General features: G+C 47.2%; 2 protein-coding genes across 3 annotated transcripts in view; one reads left to right on the forward strand and one right to left on the reverse strand.

Moving 5' to 3' along the window:
- The window catches only part of LOC144502648 (uncharacterized), a 217,417-nt gene that overhangs the window by 70,909 nt on the left and 125,059 nt on the right, over nucleotides 1–21,449 (reverse strand). The window lies entirely within an intron of this gene.
- The window catches only part of sxph (saxiphilin), a 100,424-nt gene that overhangs the window by 49,212 nt on the left and 29,763 nt on the right, over nucleotides 1–21,449 (forward strand). Inside the window, exons 6-8 of one of the 2 annotated variants that reach the window (XM_078226824.1) lie at nucleotides 3,708–3,772; nucleotides 10,524–10,681; nucleotides 20,801–20,987. In XM_078226824.1, the coding sequence (XP_078082950.1) occupies nucleotides 3,708–3,772; nucleotides 10,524–10,681; nucleotides 20,801–20,987 (410 nt within the window). The remainder of the gene's footprint in view (nucleotides 1–3,707; nucleotides 3,773–10,523; nucleotides 10,682–20,800; nucleotides 20,988–21,449) is intronic. The other variant, XM_078226825.1, reaches the window with a different exon arrangement.

Consider the following 21,449-nt stretch of genomic DNA (forward strand, 5'->3'; position numbering starts at 1 on the left):
GTTATGTACCCAATGAATCAGATCTCCAATACAATAGTCATTCATAGAATGCCTACTGTGCAGGAGGAGGCTATTCGGCCCATTGAGTCTGCACCGACCACAATCCCACCCAGACCCTATTCACGTAACCCCACATATTTACCCTGCTAATCCCCCTGACACTAGGGGCAATTTAGCATGGCCAATCAACCTAACCTGCACATCTTTGGACTGTGGGAGGAAACCGGAGCACCCGGAGGAAACCCACTCAGACACGAGGAGAATGTGCAAACTCCACACAGACAGTGACCTGAAGCTGGAATTGAACCCGGTGAATTGACGCAGTGAGGCAGCAGTGCTAACCACTGTACCACCGTTCCGCCCTACTAAACCAGATAAATGCACTCACGCTGAATAAGACACTTTCCCAATTTTGTATCAATGTGAAGCAGTTTTGATTGCATCTTGAAACATAAGAAGTGAAGCCTTATGTCAAAATCAGGGCCTATTGAGACTTGTGACATAGGAATGACCTCAAACCAAATGGTTAGGTGGATTTACCATGTTAAATTGTCCCATAGTGTCCAAAGATGTGTTGGTTAGGTGAATTAGCCATGGTTACAGGGATAGGGCAGGGGAGTGGGCCTGGGAAAGATCATCTGTTGGAGGATCAGTACAGATTTGATGGGCTGAATGGCTTCTTTCTGAACTGTAGGGATTCTATGCTATGAGCTCCTCCATCCCCTCAGCCTTGACAGGATCATGTTTACTGAGGGAATTAAAGCTTAAAAGCTAGACTCCTTGGCCATTGTCCAAATGAGTGCAGTCTTTTATCTTGAGAAAGCAGACAGACGCACCCACTCCTGAGGACATTAAGGCAGCAGAGTGAACTTGGGAAAATGGCCACATAAAAATGTACCATCCGAGAGAGATACTGTGTGTGTCTATACAAATCCATTGGAGAGTGAAGCGTGGCTCCAATCTTATCAATAACTGATGTTGCTGGCTGCAACTTGTGCAGCAAGCAGTCTCAGGCCAAACATTCACTGCAAGCACAGTTTAAATTACCTTGCTGACCTTTCACATCAGCGGTTGTGCAATGTTGGAAGGATGTGCAGAATGGTACAGATAACAACTTCAGTGTGAATCAAACCAGAGCTGACCCAAGGAGGTGCCTTAACTAAAAGTTAAAATGGTTACTCAGATTATAATTAACCTGCAGCAAGGCAGTGGCGGATTTTCTTTTATGGCCATCGCTAAATGCCCTTGAGAAGCTGCCATTTTGAACCTCTGCAGGCCACATTGTATCGCTAAACACACAGTGCTGACAGGGAGGGAATTCCAGGATTTTGACTCAGGAATGGTGAGTGGTTAGCACAGCTGCCTCACAGCTTCAGGATCCCGGGTTCAATTTTGGCCGTGGGTGACTGTCTGTGTGGAGTTTACATGTTCTCCCCGTGTCTGCGTGTGTTTCCTCCGGGTGCTCCGGTTTCCTCCCACAGTCCAAAGATGTGCGGGTTAGGTGGATTGGCCATGCTAAATTGTCCCTTACTGTTAGGGGGATGTGGGGCTACGGGGATAGGGCGTTGGTGGGATTGTTGTCAGTGCAGGCTCGATGGGCAGAATGGACTCCTGTAGGGTTTCTATAATTCCAAGTCAGGATGGTGTGTGACTTGGAGAGGAACTTGTAGTTGGTGGTGTCCCCATGCCTCTGCTGTCCCCCCATATCCTTCTAGTTGATAGAGATCGTGGGTTTGGTAGGTGCTGTTAAGGAGGCCTTGGTGACTTTCTACAATGCACCTTGGAGGTAGTACACACTGCTGCCGCTGTACATCAGTGATGTAGGAAGTGGATGTGGTGCCAATCAAGCGGGCTGTTTTGTCCTGAATGATGTCGAGCTTCGTGAGTGTTGTTGGAGCTGCAATCATCCAGGCAAGTGGAGAGTATTCCGTCACACTCCTGACTTGTGCCTTGTAGAGGGTGGATAGACTTTGGGGAGTCAGGAGGTAAGTTACTCTCCATATGGATTCCCAACCTTTGACCTGTTCTTGTGGCCACAGTATTTATATGGCTAGTCCAGTTCAATTTCTGGTCAATAGTAACCCCAGAATGTTGTTAGTGGGAGATTCAGTGATGATAATGCCACTGAATGTCATGGGGCAATGGTTAAGTTCTCTCCTCAAGGCGGCATGGTGGCACAGTGGTTAGCACTGCTGCCTCACAACACCAGGGACCTGCGTTCAATTCTGGCCTTGGGTCATTGTCTGTGTGGAGTTTGCACGTTCTCCCTGTGTCTGCGTGGGTTTCCTCCGGGTGCTCCGGTTTCCTCCCACAGTCCAACGATGTGCGGGTTAGATGGATTGGCCATGCAAAGTTGTCCCGTAGTGTCCAAGGATGTGTAGATTAGGTGGATTAGCCATGGTAAATGTGTGAGGTTATGGGGAGGGTGTATGTGGGATGTTCTTTCGGAGAAGTCAGTGCAGACTCGATGGGCCAGTTGGCCTCTTTCTGCACTGCAGGAATTCTATGGTTCCATGGCTATTGGAGATGGTCTTTGTCTGACATGTGTAGCACAGACGTTTCTTGCCATTTACCAACCCAAGCCTGGATATTGTCCAGATCTTGCTGCATTTGGACTCGGACTGCTTCAGTATCTGAGGAGTTGCGCATGGTGCTGACCATTGTGCAATCATCAGCAAACATCCCCACTTCTGACTTATAATAGCAGCAAAGTCATTGATGAAGCAGCTGAAGATGGCTGGGCCTAGGACACTACCCTGAGGGACTCCTGCAGAGATGTCCTGGAGCTGAGATGATTGACCTCCAACACCCATAACCATCTTCCTTTGTGCCAGGTATGACTCCAACGAACGGAGGGTTTGCTGTTTGATTCCCATTGACTCCAGTTTTGCGAGGGCTCCTTGATGCCACACTCAGTCAAATGTTGCTTTGATGTTAAGGGCAGTCACTCTCACCTCACCTCTTGAGTTAAACTCTTTTGTCCATGTTTGGACCAAGGCTGTAATGAGGTCAGGAGCTGAGTGACCCTGATGGAACTCAAACTGAGCATCAGTGAGCAGGTTACCGCTGAGTAAGTGCTGCTTGACAGAACTTGTCAACGGCACTTTCCATCAGTTTGCTGAGTATCAAGAGTAAAGTGATGGGATGGTAATTGGCTGGTTGGGTTTCTCATGGACGTACCTGGGCAATTTTCCACAGTGCTGGGTAGATGCGAGTGTCGTAGCTGTACTGGAACAGCCTGGCTAGGGATGTGACTAGTTCTGGAGCACAAGTCCTCAGTACAATTGTCAAGGCCTCATTGCCTTTGCAGTATGCAGTGCCTTCAGCTGTTTCTTAACATCATGTGGAGGGAATCGAGTTGGTTGAAGATTGGCATCTGTGATGCTGGAGACCTCAGGAGACCGCGATGGATCATCCACTCAGCATTTCCAGTGAAAGATTGTTGCAAATGCCTCAGCCTTACCTTTTTGCACTGATGTGCTGGGCTCCTCCATCATTGAGGATGGGGATATTTGTGGAGCCTCCTCCTCCAGTGTGTTTTTTAATTGTCCACTACCATTCTTGACTGGATGTGGCAGGAGATTAGATCTGATCCGTTGGTTCTGGTATCGTTTAGCTCTGCCTATCACAAAGTGCTTCTGCTATTTTGTTGTTAGAGCAAGTGCAAAGTTTCTAAGATGCTTCTAGATTCTGGCCTTCTCTTGCAGGTGTTTGGATCAGGAAAATAGTGATGTTGCCTTTCTGGATAGCACAGCTCTGGATAACATCGATGGTAAGTAATATCACCTGATTTTACTTCCTTCAAGGTTTTGTTTTGTGAGAGTAGGGGCTCCCAGATTGCATTCACAGAGCCCGGGCCTTCCGCGATAGGTCTGGTTATTTTAAATTGAAAAATAGCTCCCCTTGCATATTGCCCAATCAAAGGCAGCTGTTTCACTTTGTTGGCCATTGATAGGCACACTAGTCAGCCTATCAGCAGATAATGAACTGAGAAATCAGCCTCTGATTGGATGAGCTGAAAATACTTTAAACTCAGGTAAGTGAGAGGCCAGAACACGAGTTGGAGGGCACAAGAGGAGCCATGGCTGAGTGAGTGAGCGGGGGTCTGAGTGAGTGAGGGTGTGAGTGAGTGAGGGTGTGAGTGAGTGGGCGAGGGCCTGAGTGAGTGGGCGAGGGCCTGAGTGGGTGGGCGAGGGCCTGAGTGGGTGGGCGAGGGCCTGAGTGGGTGGGCGAGGGCCTGAGTGGGTGGGCGAGGGCCTGAGTGGGTGGGCGAGGGCCTGAGTGGGTGGGCGAGGGCCTGAGTGGGTGGGCGAGGGCCTGAGTGGGTGGGCGGGGGTCTGAGTGGGTGGGCGAGGGCCTGAGTGGGTGACTATGAGTGGGTGACTATGAGTGGGTGTGGGTGAGGGGGTGTGGGTGAGGGGGTGTGGGTGAGGGGGTGTGGGTGAGGGGGTGTGGGTGAGGGGGTGTGGGTAAGTGAGTCGATGCTCTTATTATAAATGACCAAAGGAAGATAAGACTTGGAAGTATTTGTTGAATAACAAAAAGTTTTAATTCTAATAAATGTATACATATAAGACATAGAAACACATTTTAAGTTTGCTTTTGTATGTTTGTACCTATAACGCAGTAATAGTTTTTTTGCGGTTTGATTTTTCAATATGATAAGGATGTTCTCCGGCGTTCCGTCAGTACTCATGGGAGGCCAATAAGATTCCATGACTGGAAGTTTGGGAAACCCTGTGCTGGAGTATTCCAGGCAGAGATTTGTCACGTACACTAGCTGTAACAGCAGACTGCACAGTTGCCCTGTAACCACTTCCTCTCTGTAGAGGTTAGTAAATGTCAGCAGTCACAGGGTGACTGCCTGCCCTAGAAAGCCCTTGTTAGGCCCCATTTTGAGATGTGTGCAGTTTTGGTTGTCAGAGGGTGGAAATTCCTGCTTTCCGAGCAGGACTGGGGGACAGCAATCTTCAGATCATTTAAGTGATGGTGAAAAGGAGAATTTGGGATTTGTTCTCTGAGGAAAGAGAAGATGTAAAAATGACAATTTAAATGTTGAAGATTATAATGGGCATTGACAGTATTGATCCATTAAAATAGGAGACTGGGAGTAAGAAAGGAAATCAGATGTAACCTTTTACAGAAAGGACCAGAATGTGTGTGATTAGTCATTGAGGAAGATTTTAAAGCAAATTATCTCTTATTGAAATATCCCTGCCTTCGGTGACTGTACCTTCTGGAGTTCTGGAACCCCCTCTCTCTCCTTCATTAAGAAGTTCCTTAGAACCTACCGCTGACTTAGTTTTTGGTCACCCATCCTTATGCGGTTCGTTAGCAGCTGTCAAAAACCGAGACCACTGGAAACACTCAGCAGGTCAGGTAGCACCTGTGGAGAGAGAAGCAGAGGTAAAAGACAGTCTGGATTTCTGCCTTCAGCATCTGGGCCTAAGGTTCTCGCCTACTGAAGCAATAGAAACCTGGACACACACAGCTCACAACTTCCTGACAATAAACCACAGACAGGAACCCCCAGTGCATTCAGATGTTTACAACCAATTGTTGAAGAGTGAAATTTAGACCAGTTATCGATGCTTTGGTCAGAATATTGGCTGCTCTATTATAATTGGGATTGGGTGCATAACCCAGTTATTGAAGTTAGGAGCACTTTCTTTATCAGTTGATTGTCTGGAGAATGACGTCTATAGGAGTTTTGAAATTGTGAGGAAATTTCAATTCTCTGGGTGGGATTTAACAGTAAGAAGTCTCACAACACCAGGTTAAAGTCCAACAGGTTTATTTGGTAGCAAATACCATAAGCTTTCGGAGCAATGCTCCTTCGTCAGATGGAGTGGTCTCTGTTCTCAAACAGGGCACAGACACAGAAATCAAATTACAGAATACTGATTAGAATGCAAATCTCTACAGTCAGCCAGGTCTTAAATGCACAGACAATGTGGGTGGAGGGAGCATTCAACACAGGTTAAAGAGATGTGTATTGTCTCCAGACAGTACAGCTTGTGAAATTGTGCAAGTCCAGGAGTCAAGCTGTGGGGGTTACTGATAATGTGACATAAATCCAACATCCCGGTTTAGACTGTCCTCATGTGTGCGAAACTTGGCTATCAGTTTCTGCTCAGTGACTCTGCGCTGTCGTGTGTCGTGAAGGCCGCCTTGGAGAACACTTACCTAAAGATCCAAGGCTGAATGCCCGTGACTGCTGAAGTGCTCCCCCACAGGAAGAGAACAGTCTTGCCTGGTGATTGTCGAGCGGTGTTCATTCATCCGTTGTCGTAGCGTCTGCATGGTTTCCCCAATGTACCATGCCTCGGGACATCCTTTCTTGCAGCGTATCAGGTAGACAACATTGGCCGTGTTGCAAGAGTAGGTACCATGTACCTGGTAGATGGTGTTCTCACGTGAGATGATGGCATCCGTGTTGATGATCCGGCACGTCTTGCAGAGGTTGCTGTGGCAGGGTTGTGTGGTGTCGTGGTCACTGTTCTCCTGAAGGCTGGGTAGTTTGCTGCGGACAATGGTCTGTTTGAGGTTGCGTGGTTGTTTGAAGGCAAGAAGTGGGGGTGTGGGGATGGCCTTGGCGAGACGAACATCTTGCCAAGGCCATCCCCACACCCCCACTTCTTGCCTTCAAACAACCACGCAACCTCAAACAGACCATTGTCCGCAGCAAACTACCCAGCCTTCAGGAGAACAGTGACCACGACACCCCACAACCCTGCCACAGCAACCTCTGCAAGACGTGCCGGATCATCAACACGGATGCCATCATCTCACGTGAGAACACCATCTACCAGGTACATGGTACCTACTCTTGCAACTCGGCCAACGTTGTCTACCTGATACGCTGCAAGAAAGGATGTCCCGAGGCATGGTACATTGGGGAAACCATGCAGACGCTACGACAACGGATGAATGAACACCGCTCGACAATCACCAGGCAAGACTGTTCTCTTCCTGTGGGGGAGCACTTCAGCAGTCACGGGCATTCAGCCTTGGATCTTCAGGTAAGCGTTCTCCAAGGCGGCCTTCACGACACACGACAGCGCAGAGTCACTGAGCAGAAACCGATAGCCAAGTTTCGCACACATGAGGACGGTCTAAACCGGGATGTTGGATTTATGTCACATTATCAGTAACCCCCACAGCTTGACTCCTGGACTTGCACAATTTCACAAGCTGTACTGTCTGGAGACAATACACATCTCTTTAACCTGTGTTGAATGCTCCCTCCACCCACATTGTCTGTGCATTTAAGACCTGGCTGACTGTAGAGATTTACATTCTAATCAGTATTCTGTAATTTGATTTCTGTGTCTGTGCCCTGTTTGAGAACAGAGACCACTCCATCTGACGAAGGAGCATTGCTCCGAAAGCTTATGGTATTTGCTACCAAATAAACCTGTTGGACTTTAACCTGGTGTTGTGAGACTTCTTACTGTGCTTACCCCAGTCCAACGCCGGCATCTCCACATTGGGATTTAACAGCCATGCTCGTCCTGAAGTAAAATCCCACTCGAGGTCAACAGACCTTCCCATGTGCCGCCCCTCACCCGCTCCAATTCCCGCGGCAGGTGGGCCGGTAAAATTCTGGCCACTATTTAGAAATCATAGAAACCCTACAGTGTAGAAAGAGGCCATTCGGCCCATCGAGTCAACACCGACCACAATCCCACCCAGGCCCTATCCCCATATCCCTACATATTTACCCGCTAATCCCTCTAACCTACCCATCTCAAGACACTAAGGGGCAATTTTAGCACGGCCAATCAACCTAACCCGCACATCTTTGGACTGTGGGAGGAAACCGGAGCACCCGGAGGAAACCCACACAGACACGAGGAGAATGTGCAAACTCCACACAGACAGTGACCCAAGCCGGGAATCGAACCCAGGTCCCTGGAGCTGTGAAGCAGCAGTGCTAACCACTGTGCTACTGTGCTGCCCTTTCTGATCTTTTGAGGGCTGGCACCGGTCAAAATTGCCGTGAAAGCTGCTGTGGTAACCCAGTTGGTTCACCAATATCCTCCAGATTTGCCACCACTGCTTGGTCTGGACCAACACAATTCCAGTCACATATGACCTGTTTGAGGCTGAATGTCCTGGTTACGTTGAGATGGACAATCAAAGTGACCTTGTCAGCATCACCCATGTCTCAAGCAATTAAAAAAGAATCATGCACAGCGCTAAAGACAGTAATATTTAACACCTATCTCAGACCTGAAACTGGCAAGTCGTGTCTCAGCATTCAGTCAATGCAGACTCGATGGGCCAAATGGCCTCCTTCTTCACTGTGGGGATTGTATGGTCGATGATTCAGCACTCATTCAGTATGTTACCTGCATTATCCTCAATGATTGTGGTGTTTGAAACGATTGTCACAGCTGCAACGCTTTAGTAAGTGAGACTGTTTTCACTGTTGATGCATTAACTGTTGTAACAAGTAGAACTTGCCCTGGATACCATGTATAAATATGTTTTGTGAGTATTTCCGGGTGCTACTCAGGAAACTGTTCTGACCCTCATGGATAGCTTTTTAAAAGGTGAACTTCCCATCAATTGACAGAAATAAACAGAAGAACAAGATTCCACATTTTACTGTAGTAAACAAACTAAAAGCAATGCAGATCAAACATTAATTACCAGCCAATTAACACACCAAACTAAAGAAGATACTTTCGTATTAAGTAATTAATGCAATTGCAATACATCTTACAGCTCCTTTTGCTGTATAAAACACTTCTGACAGATATGTAGCCTTACAAGATCAAGTACAAGTTTATTTATTAGTCACAAGTAATCTTACATTAACACTGCAATGAAGTTACTGTGAAAATCCCCTAGTCGCCACCCTCCGGTGCCTGTTCGGGTACACTGAGGGAGAATTTAGCATGGCCATGGCACCAAACCTGCACATCCTTCAGACTGTGGGAGGAAACCGGAGCACCCGGAGGAAACCCACGCAGACACGGGGAGAGTGTACAAACTCCACATAGACAACGACCCGAGCCAGGAATCGAACCCGGGTCCCTGGCGCTGTGAGGCAGCAGTGCTAACCACTGTACTACTGTGCTATTCTATGTTGCTCCGAGATTTCGAGCAGGCTCACTTCTCCCTGGAATGCCGTGTCTGAACTTCCAGCGTCCTCCGAAAATCGTTCCACATAGCCGGAGTATTCCAGAACTGACTTCTAGCGATAAGGCCCACTTCGATTACTCCATGTTCATTAAATCTCCAAAATCTGCTCAATCCTCTTCTCTGCAAACAGAGAACCAGCTCTCACCAGCATCCTGCTTGGTTGCTACTACAAAACTCTTTCCCCACTCTTCATAGCAGTAGCTTCATTGTCCCTCTCTCCCAGTATTTATGGCTGCAATTTTCCAGGCTTGCCCTGTCCATCGATGTTCGGAACGAGCTGGTAAAATCACACGAGAGTTGAGAAATCAGGATCACGCACTATTTCTCGGCTCTCGCGATCGTATCAGGACTGGATTTCCAGCGCGGTCAGCCTCTTGCCCATTTCCAGCGAGAGGCTGAATAAATTATTTCAATTTATTTAAATCGTGTTTAGCATGTGATTAGTGAGCCCTGCACTCAATCATCCAGGTTCACTTGCCTTTATGGCCTTGCTGGGAGAAGTTCTCTCTGGCGAGGAAAACATCTGCGCCCCATGAATGGGGAACAGTCGTGTTGCCCTTGCCGGTAGAATCGGAGGCCATTGAGGCCCCCTAAGGAGATCAAGGGAAGGGGGGGTCCCCTTGAGCACTGCCAGTCTGACACCTTGGCACTGCTCACCTGGCACTCTGGCACTACCCACCAGGGGGTGGGGCCTATGAGGGCTGGGCCTGGAGGGGTGGGGCCGATGATGGCAGGGACTGGCAGGGCAAGGCCTGTGGTGGCAGGGCCTGGAGGGGGCGTGGCCTTGAGGGGTGGGGCCAGGGCGGGGCCAGGCCCAATCGGGGCGGGGGACCGCTGCTCACTCTGCCTGTGATTGGTAGAGAATGGGAGGGGAGGGGGGCCTGCTACTGCTTGGCAACTGCAATCGGTGGGGGGAATTGGGGGCCACATTTTCGGGTGGTTTGGTGGTGGCAATCAGCCACGGGCCCCTGCGATTGCGGGGTGGGGGGGCTGGGTTCAGCCTGGCTGCAGCAACAGAGTCCTGACAGCTCTGTCTCTGTCAAATCTCTGCGGTTGCAGTTGCGTACGTGCAGACACAAAGGTCTGCACAGGCTCAATAGCTTCCTTTGCTGCTGGCTGGTGAATTAAGCCCTGCCCACAGCCTCGAGTATCTAGAAACAGTCTAGTCCAATTTTTCATGCACCAAACGCACAAGATTGGGAGTAAATCTTGCCCAAAAATTGGAGCCGCAACTCTCCTATTTTCACGCTAGCTGGACACTAAGGATTTTTCTCATAGACGTCCACCCTTTATGTCTGTGTCCCAAAAGCAGCTGTGTCAAAGTGTGAAGCTCACTTGATTCACTTGAAATGTCGAATTATTTTCCTCAGCATCAGAAGCAACCAAGTACAAACTGCTTTGCACTGATGGAACCCAGGCCGATCTCAAGGACTTCAGGAAATGTAATCTTGGACGAGGACCCGGCAATGCCATTGTGACCAGATACAACTACAGAAAGATAACACGGAAATTCCTTGGGGTAGTTCAGGTACATTAACCTGCTACTATGTGGCAGGATCCGGACTGTTTTATTTGATTGATGATCTGTCTGTTAATAACTATGTTACAGCAGTGCTGGCTGTCTGCAAGAGCAAGTCACCCAGTCTTACTCCTCTCACTTATCCTTGCAGATTATTTCTCTTCAAATTTTGAAAGCCACGATTGAACCTCCATTACACGTTCGGGCAGTGCATTCTAGATCCTAACCACTCATAAGAATGTTTCTCCTCATGTCACTGTTTCTCCTAATCACCTTAAATCAGTGTCCATTGGTTCCTGCCCCTTCCACCATAGAGTCATAGAGGTTTACAGCATGGAAACAGGCCCTTTGGCCCAACTTGTCCATGCTGCCTTTTTTTTTTAAAACCCCTAAACTAATCCCAATTGCCCGCATTTGGCTCATATCCCTCTATACCCATCGTACCCATGTAACTATCTAAATGCTTTTTAAAAGATAAATTGTACCTTTCTCTACTACTGCCTCTGGCAGCTTATTCCAGACACTCTTTAAAGTCCATTGACACCCTCTGTGTGAAAGAATTGCCCCTCTGGACACTTTTGTATCTCTCCCCTCTCACCTTAAACCTATGCCCTCTAGTTTTAGACTCCCCTACCTTTGGGAAAAGATATTGACTATCTACCTTGTCTATGCCCCTCATTATTTTATAGACCTCTATAAGGTCGCCCCTCAGCCTCCTACGCTCCAGAGAAAAAAGTCCCAGTCTATTCAGCCTCTCCTTATAACTCAATCCATCAAGTCCCGGTAGCATCCTAGTAAATCTTTTCTGCACTCTTTCTAGTTTAATAATATCCTTTCTATAATAGGGTGACCAGAATTGCGCACAGTATTCCAAGTGTGGCCTTACCAATGTCTTGTACAACTTCAACAAGACGTCCCAACTCCTGTATTCAATGTTCTGACCGATGAAACCAAGCATGCCGAATGCCTTCTTCACCACTCTGTCCACCTGTGACTCCACTTTCAAGGAGCTATGAACATGTACCCGTAGATCTCTTTGTTCTGTAACTCTCCCCAACGCCCTACCATTAACTGAGTAAGTCCTGCCCTGGTTCAATCTACCAAAATGCATTACCTCGCATTTGTCTAAATTAAACTCCATCTGCCATTCGTCAGCCCACTGGCCCAATTGATCAAGATCCCGCTGCAATTGGATATAAGCTTCCTCACTGTCCACCATGCCACCAATCTTGGTGTCATCATCATAGAATCATAGATCATAGAAACTCTACAGTACAGAAAGAGGCCATTCGGCCCATCGAGTCTGCACCGACCACAATCCCACCCAGGCCCTACCCCCATATCCCTACATATTTTACCCACTAATCCCTCTAACCTACGCATCTCAGGACACTATGGGGCAATTTTACCATGGCCAATCAACCTAACCCGCTCATCTTTGGACTGTGGGAGGAAACCAGAGCACCCGGAGGAAACCCACGCAGACACGAGGAGAATGTGCAAACTCCACACAAACAGTGACCCAAGCCGGGAATCGAACCCAGGTCCCTGGAGCTGTGAAGCAGCAGTGCTAACCACTGTGGTACCGTGTCATCTGCAAACTTACTAACCATGCCCCCTATATTCTCAGCCAAATCATTAATATAAATGACAAATAACAGTGGGCCAGCACTGATCCCTGAGGCTCACCGCTGGTCACAGGCCTCCAGTTTGAAAAACAACTCTCTACAACCACCCTCTGGCTTCTGTCAAGAAACCAATTTTGTATCCATTTAGACACCTCACCCTGGATCCCGTGAGATTTAACTTTATGCAACAACCTACCATGCGGTACCTTGTCAAAGGCCTTGCTAAAGTCCATGTAAACAACATCAACTGCACTGCCCTCATCTACCTTCTTGGTTACCCCTTCAAAATACTCAATTAAATTTGTGAGACATGATTTTCCACTCACAAAGCCATGCTGACTGACCCTAATCAGTCCTTGCATCTCTAAATGCCTATAGATCCTGTCTCTCAAAATACCTTCTAACAATTTACCCACCACAGATGTGAGGCTCACTGGCCTGTAGTTCCCAGGCTTTTCCCTGCAGCCCTTTTTAAACAAAGGCACAACATTTGCCACTCTCCAATCTTCAGGCACCTCACCAGTGACTATCGATGATTCAAATATCTCGGCTAGGGGACCCGCAATTTCCTCCCTCGCCTCCCACACGTCCCGGGATATACCTCATCAGGTCCCGCAGATTTATCTACCTTGATGTGCTTTAAGACTTCCTGCACCACCTCCTCTGTAATATGTACACTCCTCAAGACATCAATATTTATTTCCCCAAGTTACCTAACATCCATGCTTTTCTCAATAGTAAATACTGATGAGAAATATTCATTTAGGATCTCACCCATCTCTTGTGGATCCGCACATAGATGACCTTGTTGATCCTTAAGAGGCCCTACTCTCTCGCTTGTTACTCTTTTGCCCCTTATGTATTTGTAGAAGCTCTTTGGATTCTCCTTTGCCTTATCTATCAAAACAATTTTGTGTCCTTTTTGCCCTCCTGATTTCTCTCTTAACTCTACTCCTACATCCCCTATACTCTTCAAGAGATTCACTTGATCCCAGCTGCCTATGCATGTCATGTGCCTCTTTCTTCTTCTTGACCAGGGCCTCAATATCCTGAGTCATCCAGGGTTCCTGACTACTGCCAGCCTTGCCCTTCACTCTAAGAGGAATGTGTGTGGGACCAGTTTCCCCTTATCTACAGTGTCCAAACCTTTAATAATTTTGAACACATTTATTGAATCTCCTTTTAAATCTTCTCTCCTCTCAGGTGAACAACTCCAGCTTCTCCATTTTCTCCACATAACTGAAGGTCCCCATCACTCAGCCAACTCTCATGAATCATGCCTTCATGTCGTTCCTAAAGTGTGGTGCTCAGAATTGAACACAATACTCCAGTTGAGGCTGAACCAGTATTTTATAAAGGCTCATCATAACATCCTTGCTTTGTGCTCTATGCCTCTGCTTATAAAGAGCAGGATTCCCTATGCTTTATGCTGGAAAAACTCAGCATGTCTTGAAGCATCTGTCCGGAGGGAAAACAGAATTAGTGTTTCGAGACTCTTCATTGAACTAAAGAGAGGGAACATGTTTAAGTTTATTTATTAGTGTCACAAGTAGGCTTACCTTAACACTGCAATGAAGTTACTGTGAAAATCCCCTAGTCGCCACACTCCAGCGCCTGTTCGGATTCACTGAGGGAGAATTTAGCACGGCCAATGCACCTAACCAGCACGTCTTTCAGACTGTGGGAGGAAACCAGAGCACCCAGAAGAAACCCATTCAGACATGGGGAGAACATGCAGACTCCACACAGACAGTCACCCAAGTCGGGAATCGAACCCGGGTCCCTGACGCTGTGAAGCAGCAGTGCTAACCACTGTGCCACCCAATATGTTCAATTCTGGATTATTTTCTGCCCCAAGCACTGTGTTTTTACATTAACAGTCAGTCGAGGAAATGAAAATGCTGGTATTGAGTGTTGGTTAATCACTTACCGTGTTTAGAGTCTGCTAAATGATCCTATCCTCCAGAGAGGAACCTAGGCTGAACCAGAGACTCCCTACAGTGCAGAAAGAGGCCATTCGGCCCATTGAGTCTGCACCAACTCAGCATCGTACTCACCACCCTCACCCTCCACCCTATCCCCGTAACCCCCTGCATTCACCATGGCTAATCCACCTAACCTAGACACCAAGGGGCAATTTAACACGGCCAATCCACCTAACCTGCACATCTTTGGACTGTGGGAGGAAACGAGAACACCCGGAGGAAACCCATGCAGACAAGGGGAGAACGTGCAGACTCTACACAGACAGTGACCCAAGGCTGGAATTGAACCCAGGTCCCTGGCACTGTGAGGTAGCAGTGCTAACCACTGTACCACCATGCCTGGTACAGGAGGAAAATTGGTGCTACTTTTCTGTTGTCCTGTCAGTGACTGGGGCTCCAAGGGGCCTTGTTGGGAATGTGGAAACTGTGGTTTAGTCCACTAGTTTGCAGTGAGGATCATTGCTTGTAAGCTGCACTTTCATTTGGGCTAGGGCAATCCCATAAGCACATCCTCCCATTCATTTATTGCGAGAGACGGAGGGCACTGAACCAATGGCAAGCTGGCCTCTGGTTGGAAGTTTAAGATCGGCCCTCTTTGGGAAAGCTCCCTGCTCCTGATGACATGAGAAACAATAGGAATCCGGATGTCACAAATGGAAGTAGGATTGATAGCACCATCAGATCAGCCATGACCTTATTGAATGGGAGAATCAGGTTTGAAGGGCCGAAGGGCCTGCCCACTCCTGTTGCTATGTTTCTGTGATGAACTACATGATTATGACTGTCCTCCTTGTCCTTTTTTTAAATTCACTCATGGAATGTGAATGTCATTGGCGAGGCCAGCATTCATTACCCATCTTTGTGAAGGTGGTAAGCTGCCTTGGTTCTTAAACTACTGCAGTCCATGGAATGTAGGTACACCCACAGTGCTGTTAGGGAGGGACTTCCAGCGACTGTGAAGGAACGGCGATATATTTCCAAGTCAGGATGGTGTATGGCTTGGAGGGGGACATCCAGGTGGCGGCGTTCCCGTGTGTCTGCTGCTCTTGCCCTCCTAGGTGGTAATGGTGTGGGTTTGGAAGGTGCTATCTGAGGAGTCTTGGTGAGTTCCTGCTGTGCATCTTGCAGATAGTACACACTGCTGCTACTGGGCATTGGCGGCGGAGGGAGTGAATGTTTGTGGATGGGGTGTCAGTTAAGCGGGCTGCTTAGGCCTGGATGGTGTGGATCTTCTTGATATGGTTGACCACACCATTCTCTTCTAACACCTCTCCTCCATTGCTCAGCTCACTGAGACTGCCCTCACTTGCTTCTGAGTTGTAGCTGGAGAATCTCACAGAGGTTTACAGCATGGAAACAGGCCGTTCAGCCCAACTTGTCCATGCCGCCCAGTTTTTACTACTAAGCTAGTCCCAATTGCCCACATTTGGCCCATATCTCTCTATACCCATCTTACCCATGTAACTGTCTAAATGCTTTTTAAGTGACAAAATTGTACCTGCCTCTACTACTATCTCTGGCCGCTCGTTCCAGACACTCACCACCCTCTGTGTGAAAAAATTGCCCTCTGGATCCTTTTGTATCTCTCCCCTTAAACCAATGCCCTCTAGTTTTAGACTCCCCTACCTTTGGGAAAAGATGTTGACTATCTAGCAGATCTATGCCCCTCATTATTTTTAGACCTCTATAAGGTCACCCCTGAGTCTCCTACACGCCAAGGAAAAATGCCCCAGTCTACCCAGCCTCTCCTTATAACTCAAACTATCAAATCCCAGTAGTATCTTAGTAAATCTTTTCTGCACTCTTTCTAGTTTAACAATATCCTTTCTATAATAGGGTGACCAGGACTGTACCAGTATTCCAATGTCTTGTACAACTCCAATGATTTTACTCGCTGCTCCAACACCACTTCTTCTGCAGCTCACAAGGATTTATTATTGGCCTTCTCCTTGTTGTCACCTAAATGCCATTGCTCAGCAACATTTCTGGGTCCTCCAAGAACATATCATTGGATCCTACACTGAGAACACCCACCACCCCTTTTGATTCCTCCAGTGCCTCTGATTCCTCACACTGTTTGTCCTGGATAGTCTGCAATTTCAGCCAATTAAAACGTGAGAATTGGTTTGGGGATTAATCTTCTCTTGTAATGAATTCCATCCCCAGCCCTGCCACTGTCTCAGACTGAACCACACTGTTCACAAACTCGACACCCTACTTGATTCCAAGCTGAGTTTCTAAGCCCACACGCTCTCCATCAACCTTTACACCGTCGCCCATTTCTGCCCCACCTCAGTCCATCTGCTGTTGAAACCCTCATTCATGCCTTTGTCACCGACAGACTCGAATATTCCAATGCTCCTCTGGCCAGTCTCCCACTTTATAGCCTTCACTGCCCATATCTATCTAGCACTGTGTTCAATCCCCTCCACGGCCTCACTCCTCTCTGTCTCTGTAACCTCCTCCAGCTCTACACTCTCCGTAATCTCTGCCTCTCACATCCTCAGTTGTGATTGCTTCACCATTGGCAGCCACTCCTTCAAGTTGCCTAGATCCTAATGGCCTCTCTAAACCTCTCCACATCTCTCAAAATAAAAACAGAAAATGCTGGAAAAGCTCTGCTGGACAGACAGTAGCTGTGGAGAGAGAAACAGAGCTAACGTTTCGAATTCAATATGATTCTTCTTTCAGAACTGCAGAGCCCCTCTCCTTGAGCAAACTCCTTAAAACCAAGCCTTTGGTCACCTACCCCAGTATCTCCTTATGTGGCTCCGTGCCAAATGTTGTTTGATAATCGCTCCTGACAAGCACCTGATGTTTTACTATGTTCAAGGTGCTATATAAATGCAAGTTGTTGTTGCTGATGCTGTTGTCTCTGCTTCAGCTGAGGACTGTTATGAAATGACATTGTCAATTTTGAAAATCGCATTGTGTGATATTATTGTGTGAGTACTTATGTATGTCCATATCCTCCTAATAAAGTTAATAAATGTGTAATGTTCTTGGAGTAGGAGAGACAGGAAACATGAGAATCCTAGACTGTTGCAGCACACCAAGATTTCATTGGACGAGAATGTTTTTGGAAGAGGTCTGCTAACTAGGGGCAGCACAGTGGTTAGCACTGCTGCCTCACAGCACCAGAGACCCGGTTCGATTCCCGGCTTGGGTCACTGTCTATATGGAGTTTGCACATTCTCCCCGTGTCTGCGTGGTTTCCTCCGGGTGCTCCGGTGTCCTCCCACACTCCAAAGATGTGCAGATTAGGTTGATTGGCAATGGTAAATTGCCCCTCGGTGTCAGGGGGAATAACAGGGTAAATATGTAGGGTTACGGGGATAGGGCCTGGGTGGGATTGTGGTCGGTGCAAGCTTGATGGGCTGAATGGCCTCCTTCTGCGCTGTAGGGATTCTATGATTCTACGAATTGTCCATTGTGATTTCAAAAATCTACAAAAGCTCTTAAGAAAGGGGATAGACAATATCAGAAGTGACTCCTGTGGGAATGGAACCCTATTGTGTCTGTGTACTTCCCTGTGAAACAACTCAAAATTAAACTCATCGCCCCATTAACTCAGTCACTCCCAATTTGATGCGAACGCATTGAACCTTCCTATGATAACACACGGTATTTTCCATGGCCATCACACTTCATAGAATAATGTAAAGTAAAGTTGTTTAAAAGCAGTGCGTGCTTCACTTAGAATCTACTTCAATTCCTTGGGAACCACCCTGCACATCGATCACCATTAATATCATCGAGGAAACCTCTGAAGGTTGTAGCTTGTGATGCTATCTTCCTTGGGGGAAATCAATGTCATCTAAGGTAGACTGGGAGAGCAGGCTGGCAGGTAGGATAGCTGAGGAACAGTGGAGGATTTTTAAGGAGATCCTTTTCAGTTCTCAGCAAAAATATATTCCAGCAAAAAACAAGGATTGTAAGAAAAGGGAGAACCAGCCATGGATAACGAAGGAAATAAAGGAGAGTATTAAAATAAAAACAGCTGCGTACAGAGTGGCCAAAAATAGTGGAGAAACAAGTGATTGGGAAAAATTTAAGAAACAACAAAAAGAGACTAAGAAAGCGATAAAGAAAGGAAGGATAGACTATGAAGCTAGGCTAGCAATTAATATAAAAAATGATAGTAAAAGTTTTTATAAATATATAAAAAGGAATAGAGTGGCTAGAGTGAATGTTGGACCCTTGGAGGACGAGAGGGGGGAGTTAATAGTGGGAAATGAGGATATGGCTGAGTCTTTAAATAAGTTTTTTGTGTTGGTCTTCACGGTGGAGGACACAAATAGTTTGCCAAATATTAACGATAGAGGGTTGGCAGCAGGAGAAATACTTAATACAATTAATGTTACCAGAGAGGCAGTGCTGGGTAGATTAATGGGACCGAAGGTGGACAAGTCCCCGGGTCCGGATGGAATGCATCCCAGGGTATTGAAAGAAATGTCAGAGGTAATAGTGGATGCGTTAGTGATTATTTATCAAAACTCGTTGCATTCTGGGGTAGTGCCGGTTGATTGGAAAACGGCTAATGTTACGCCGCTGTTTAAAAAAGGAAGGAGACAAAAGGCGGGTAACTATAGGCCGGTCAGCTTAACGTCTGTAGTAGGGAAAATGCTGGAATCCATTATTAAAGAGGAGATAGCAGGGCATCTGGATAGAAATGGTTCGATCAATCAGACGCAGCATGGATTCATGAGGGGCAAGTCGTGCTTGACGAACATGTTGGATTTTTATGAAGATGTGACTAGGGTGGTTGATGGAGGAGAACCGGTGGATGCGGTGTTTTTGGATTTCCAAAAGGCGTTTGATAAGGTGCCCCATAAAAGGCTGCTGAAGAAGATTAGGGCACACGGAGTTGGGGGTAGTGTGTTAAAGTGGATTGGGGACTGGCTATCCGACAGGAAGCAAAGAGTCGGAATAAATGGGTGTTTTTCCGGTTGGAGGAAGGTAACTAGTGGCGTGCCGCAGGGATCGGTACTCGGGCCGCAACTATTTACCATTTATATAGATGATCTGGAGGAGGGGACGGAGTGTAGGGTAACGAAGTTTGCAGACGACACAAAGATAAGTGGAAAAGTGAATCGTGTGGAGGACGGAGAAGATCTGCAGAGAGATTTGGACAGGCTGAGTGAGTGGGCGAGGATATGGCAAATGGAGTATAACGTTGAGAAATGCGAGGTTATACACTTTGGAGGAAATAATAACAAATGGGATTACTATCTCAATGGAAACAAATTAAAACATGCTACCGTGCAAAGGGACCTGGGGGTCCTCGTGCATGAGACGCAAAAGCCCAGTCTGCAGGTACAACAGGTGATCAAGAAGGCAAATGGGATGTTGGCCTATATTGCGAGGGGGATAGAATATAAAAGCAGGGATGTCTTGATGCACCTGTACAGGGCATTGGTGAGGCCGCAGCTGGAATACTGTGTGCAGTATTGGTCCCCTTATATGAGGAAGGATATATTGGCATTGGAGGGAGTGCAGAGAAGGTTCACCAGGTTGATACCGGAGATGAGGGGTTTGGATTATGAGGAGAGGCTGAGGAGATTGGGTTTGTACTCGTTGGAGTTTAGAAGGATGAGGGGGGATCTTATGGAGACTTATAAGATAATGCGGGGGCTGGATAGGGTGGAGGCGGAGAGATTCTTTCCACTTAGTAAGGAAGTTAAAACTAGAGGACACAGCCTCAAAATAAAGGGGGGTCGGTTTAAGACAGAGTTGAGGAGGAACTTCTTCTCCCAGAGGGTGGTGAATCTCTGGAATTCTCTGCCCACTGAGGTGGTGGAGGCTACCTCGCTGAATATGTTTAAAGCGCGGATGGATGGATTCCTGAGCGGTAAGGGAATTAAGGGTTATGGGGATCAGGCGGGTAAGTGGTACTGATCCATGTCAGATCAGCCATGATCTTATTGAATGGCGGGGCAGGCTCGAGGGGCTAGATGGCCTACTCCTGCTCCTATTTCTTATGTTCTTATGTTCTTATCTGTGTAGAACCATGAACAGGTTTTACACCTGTAGAGTCTTACAGCATAGAAGGAGGCCATTTGGGCCAGCAAGGCTGTGCCAGCTCTTTGAAAGAAGAATCCAATTAATCCCACACCCTTCTCCTTCCCCAAGCCCTGCAGATTCCCCCTTTTAAATATCTGACCAATTCCTGATTTGAAAGTTACTGTCGAATTAGCTTCTTTCAGATAAAGCATTGTCGAACTCGCTTTAATAAAAATTCCTCAACTCCCCCTGGTGTTTTTTGATGATTAATTTAAATCTGTGTCCATGGGCTACCTTCCTGCCAGTTCCCCCTTATTTACTCTATCAAAATTTGAACAACAGCATTGAATCTCCCCCTAAACTCCTCTGCCCTAAGGAGAGCTATTCCAGTCTCTCCACATCACTGGAATAAATGAGACTTGATCAGGAGACTATCCAGAAGTAAGATCATTGTTCTGTTACAGTTGGTGTTGGGGAATGGTTTGGGGCTAACGGCTTGGTGCTTATTGCAGCATCTCTTTGGGAGAAACGGGAAGCAGTTGCGACGGTTCCAGCTATTTGGCTCGGCCGGTTTCAGCGGGAGAAACCTGATGTTTCAGGATGCCACTGAGAAGCTTTTGCTTCTTGCAGACGATGCTGACATCAACCAGGTGCTGGGGTTAGACTACATCGCTCTGCTGAAAGGACTAGGCCATGGAGGTAATGCTATTATGCAATCTCTCACTGCTACGGTTTAATATCTAACACCTTTCTCCCTCTCTTTAGTTCTGATGAACGGACTTGAAACATGAAATCTGTTTTCTCTTCCTACAGCTGCTGCTGAGTTTTCCCAGTATTCTCTGCTCTTGCTGTCGATGCTGTTAACAGTATTGGCTGTACATTCCCCCAGTCACCAGCAGAGATTAATGTGGCCAGAATGGTTTTTCTTAGGTAGGAAGGATAGGAATAGGTAGGAAGAGTGATGAGGTCCTGCAGCAGCAGTTGAGGGAGTCAGATAGAAAGTTAAAAAGCAGGACCTCTAGGGTTGTAATCTCAGGATTACTCCCTGTGCCATGTACTAGTGAGGCTAGGAATAGGAAGATAGTGCAGCTCAACACGTGGCTAAACAGCTGGTGTAGGAGGGAGGGTTTCAGATATCTGGACCATTGGGATCTCTTCAGG

The sequence above is a fragment of the Mustelus asterias genome, chromosome 13, assembly GCF_964213995.1.
Source record: "Mustelus asterias chromosome 13, sMusAst1.hap1.1, whole genome shotgun sequence".
NCBI classification, from domain to species: domain Eukaryota; kingdom Metazoa; phylum Chordata; class Chondrichthyes; order Carcharhiniformes; family Triakidae; genus Mustelus; species Mustelus asterias.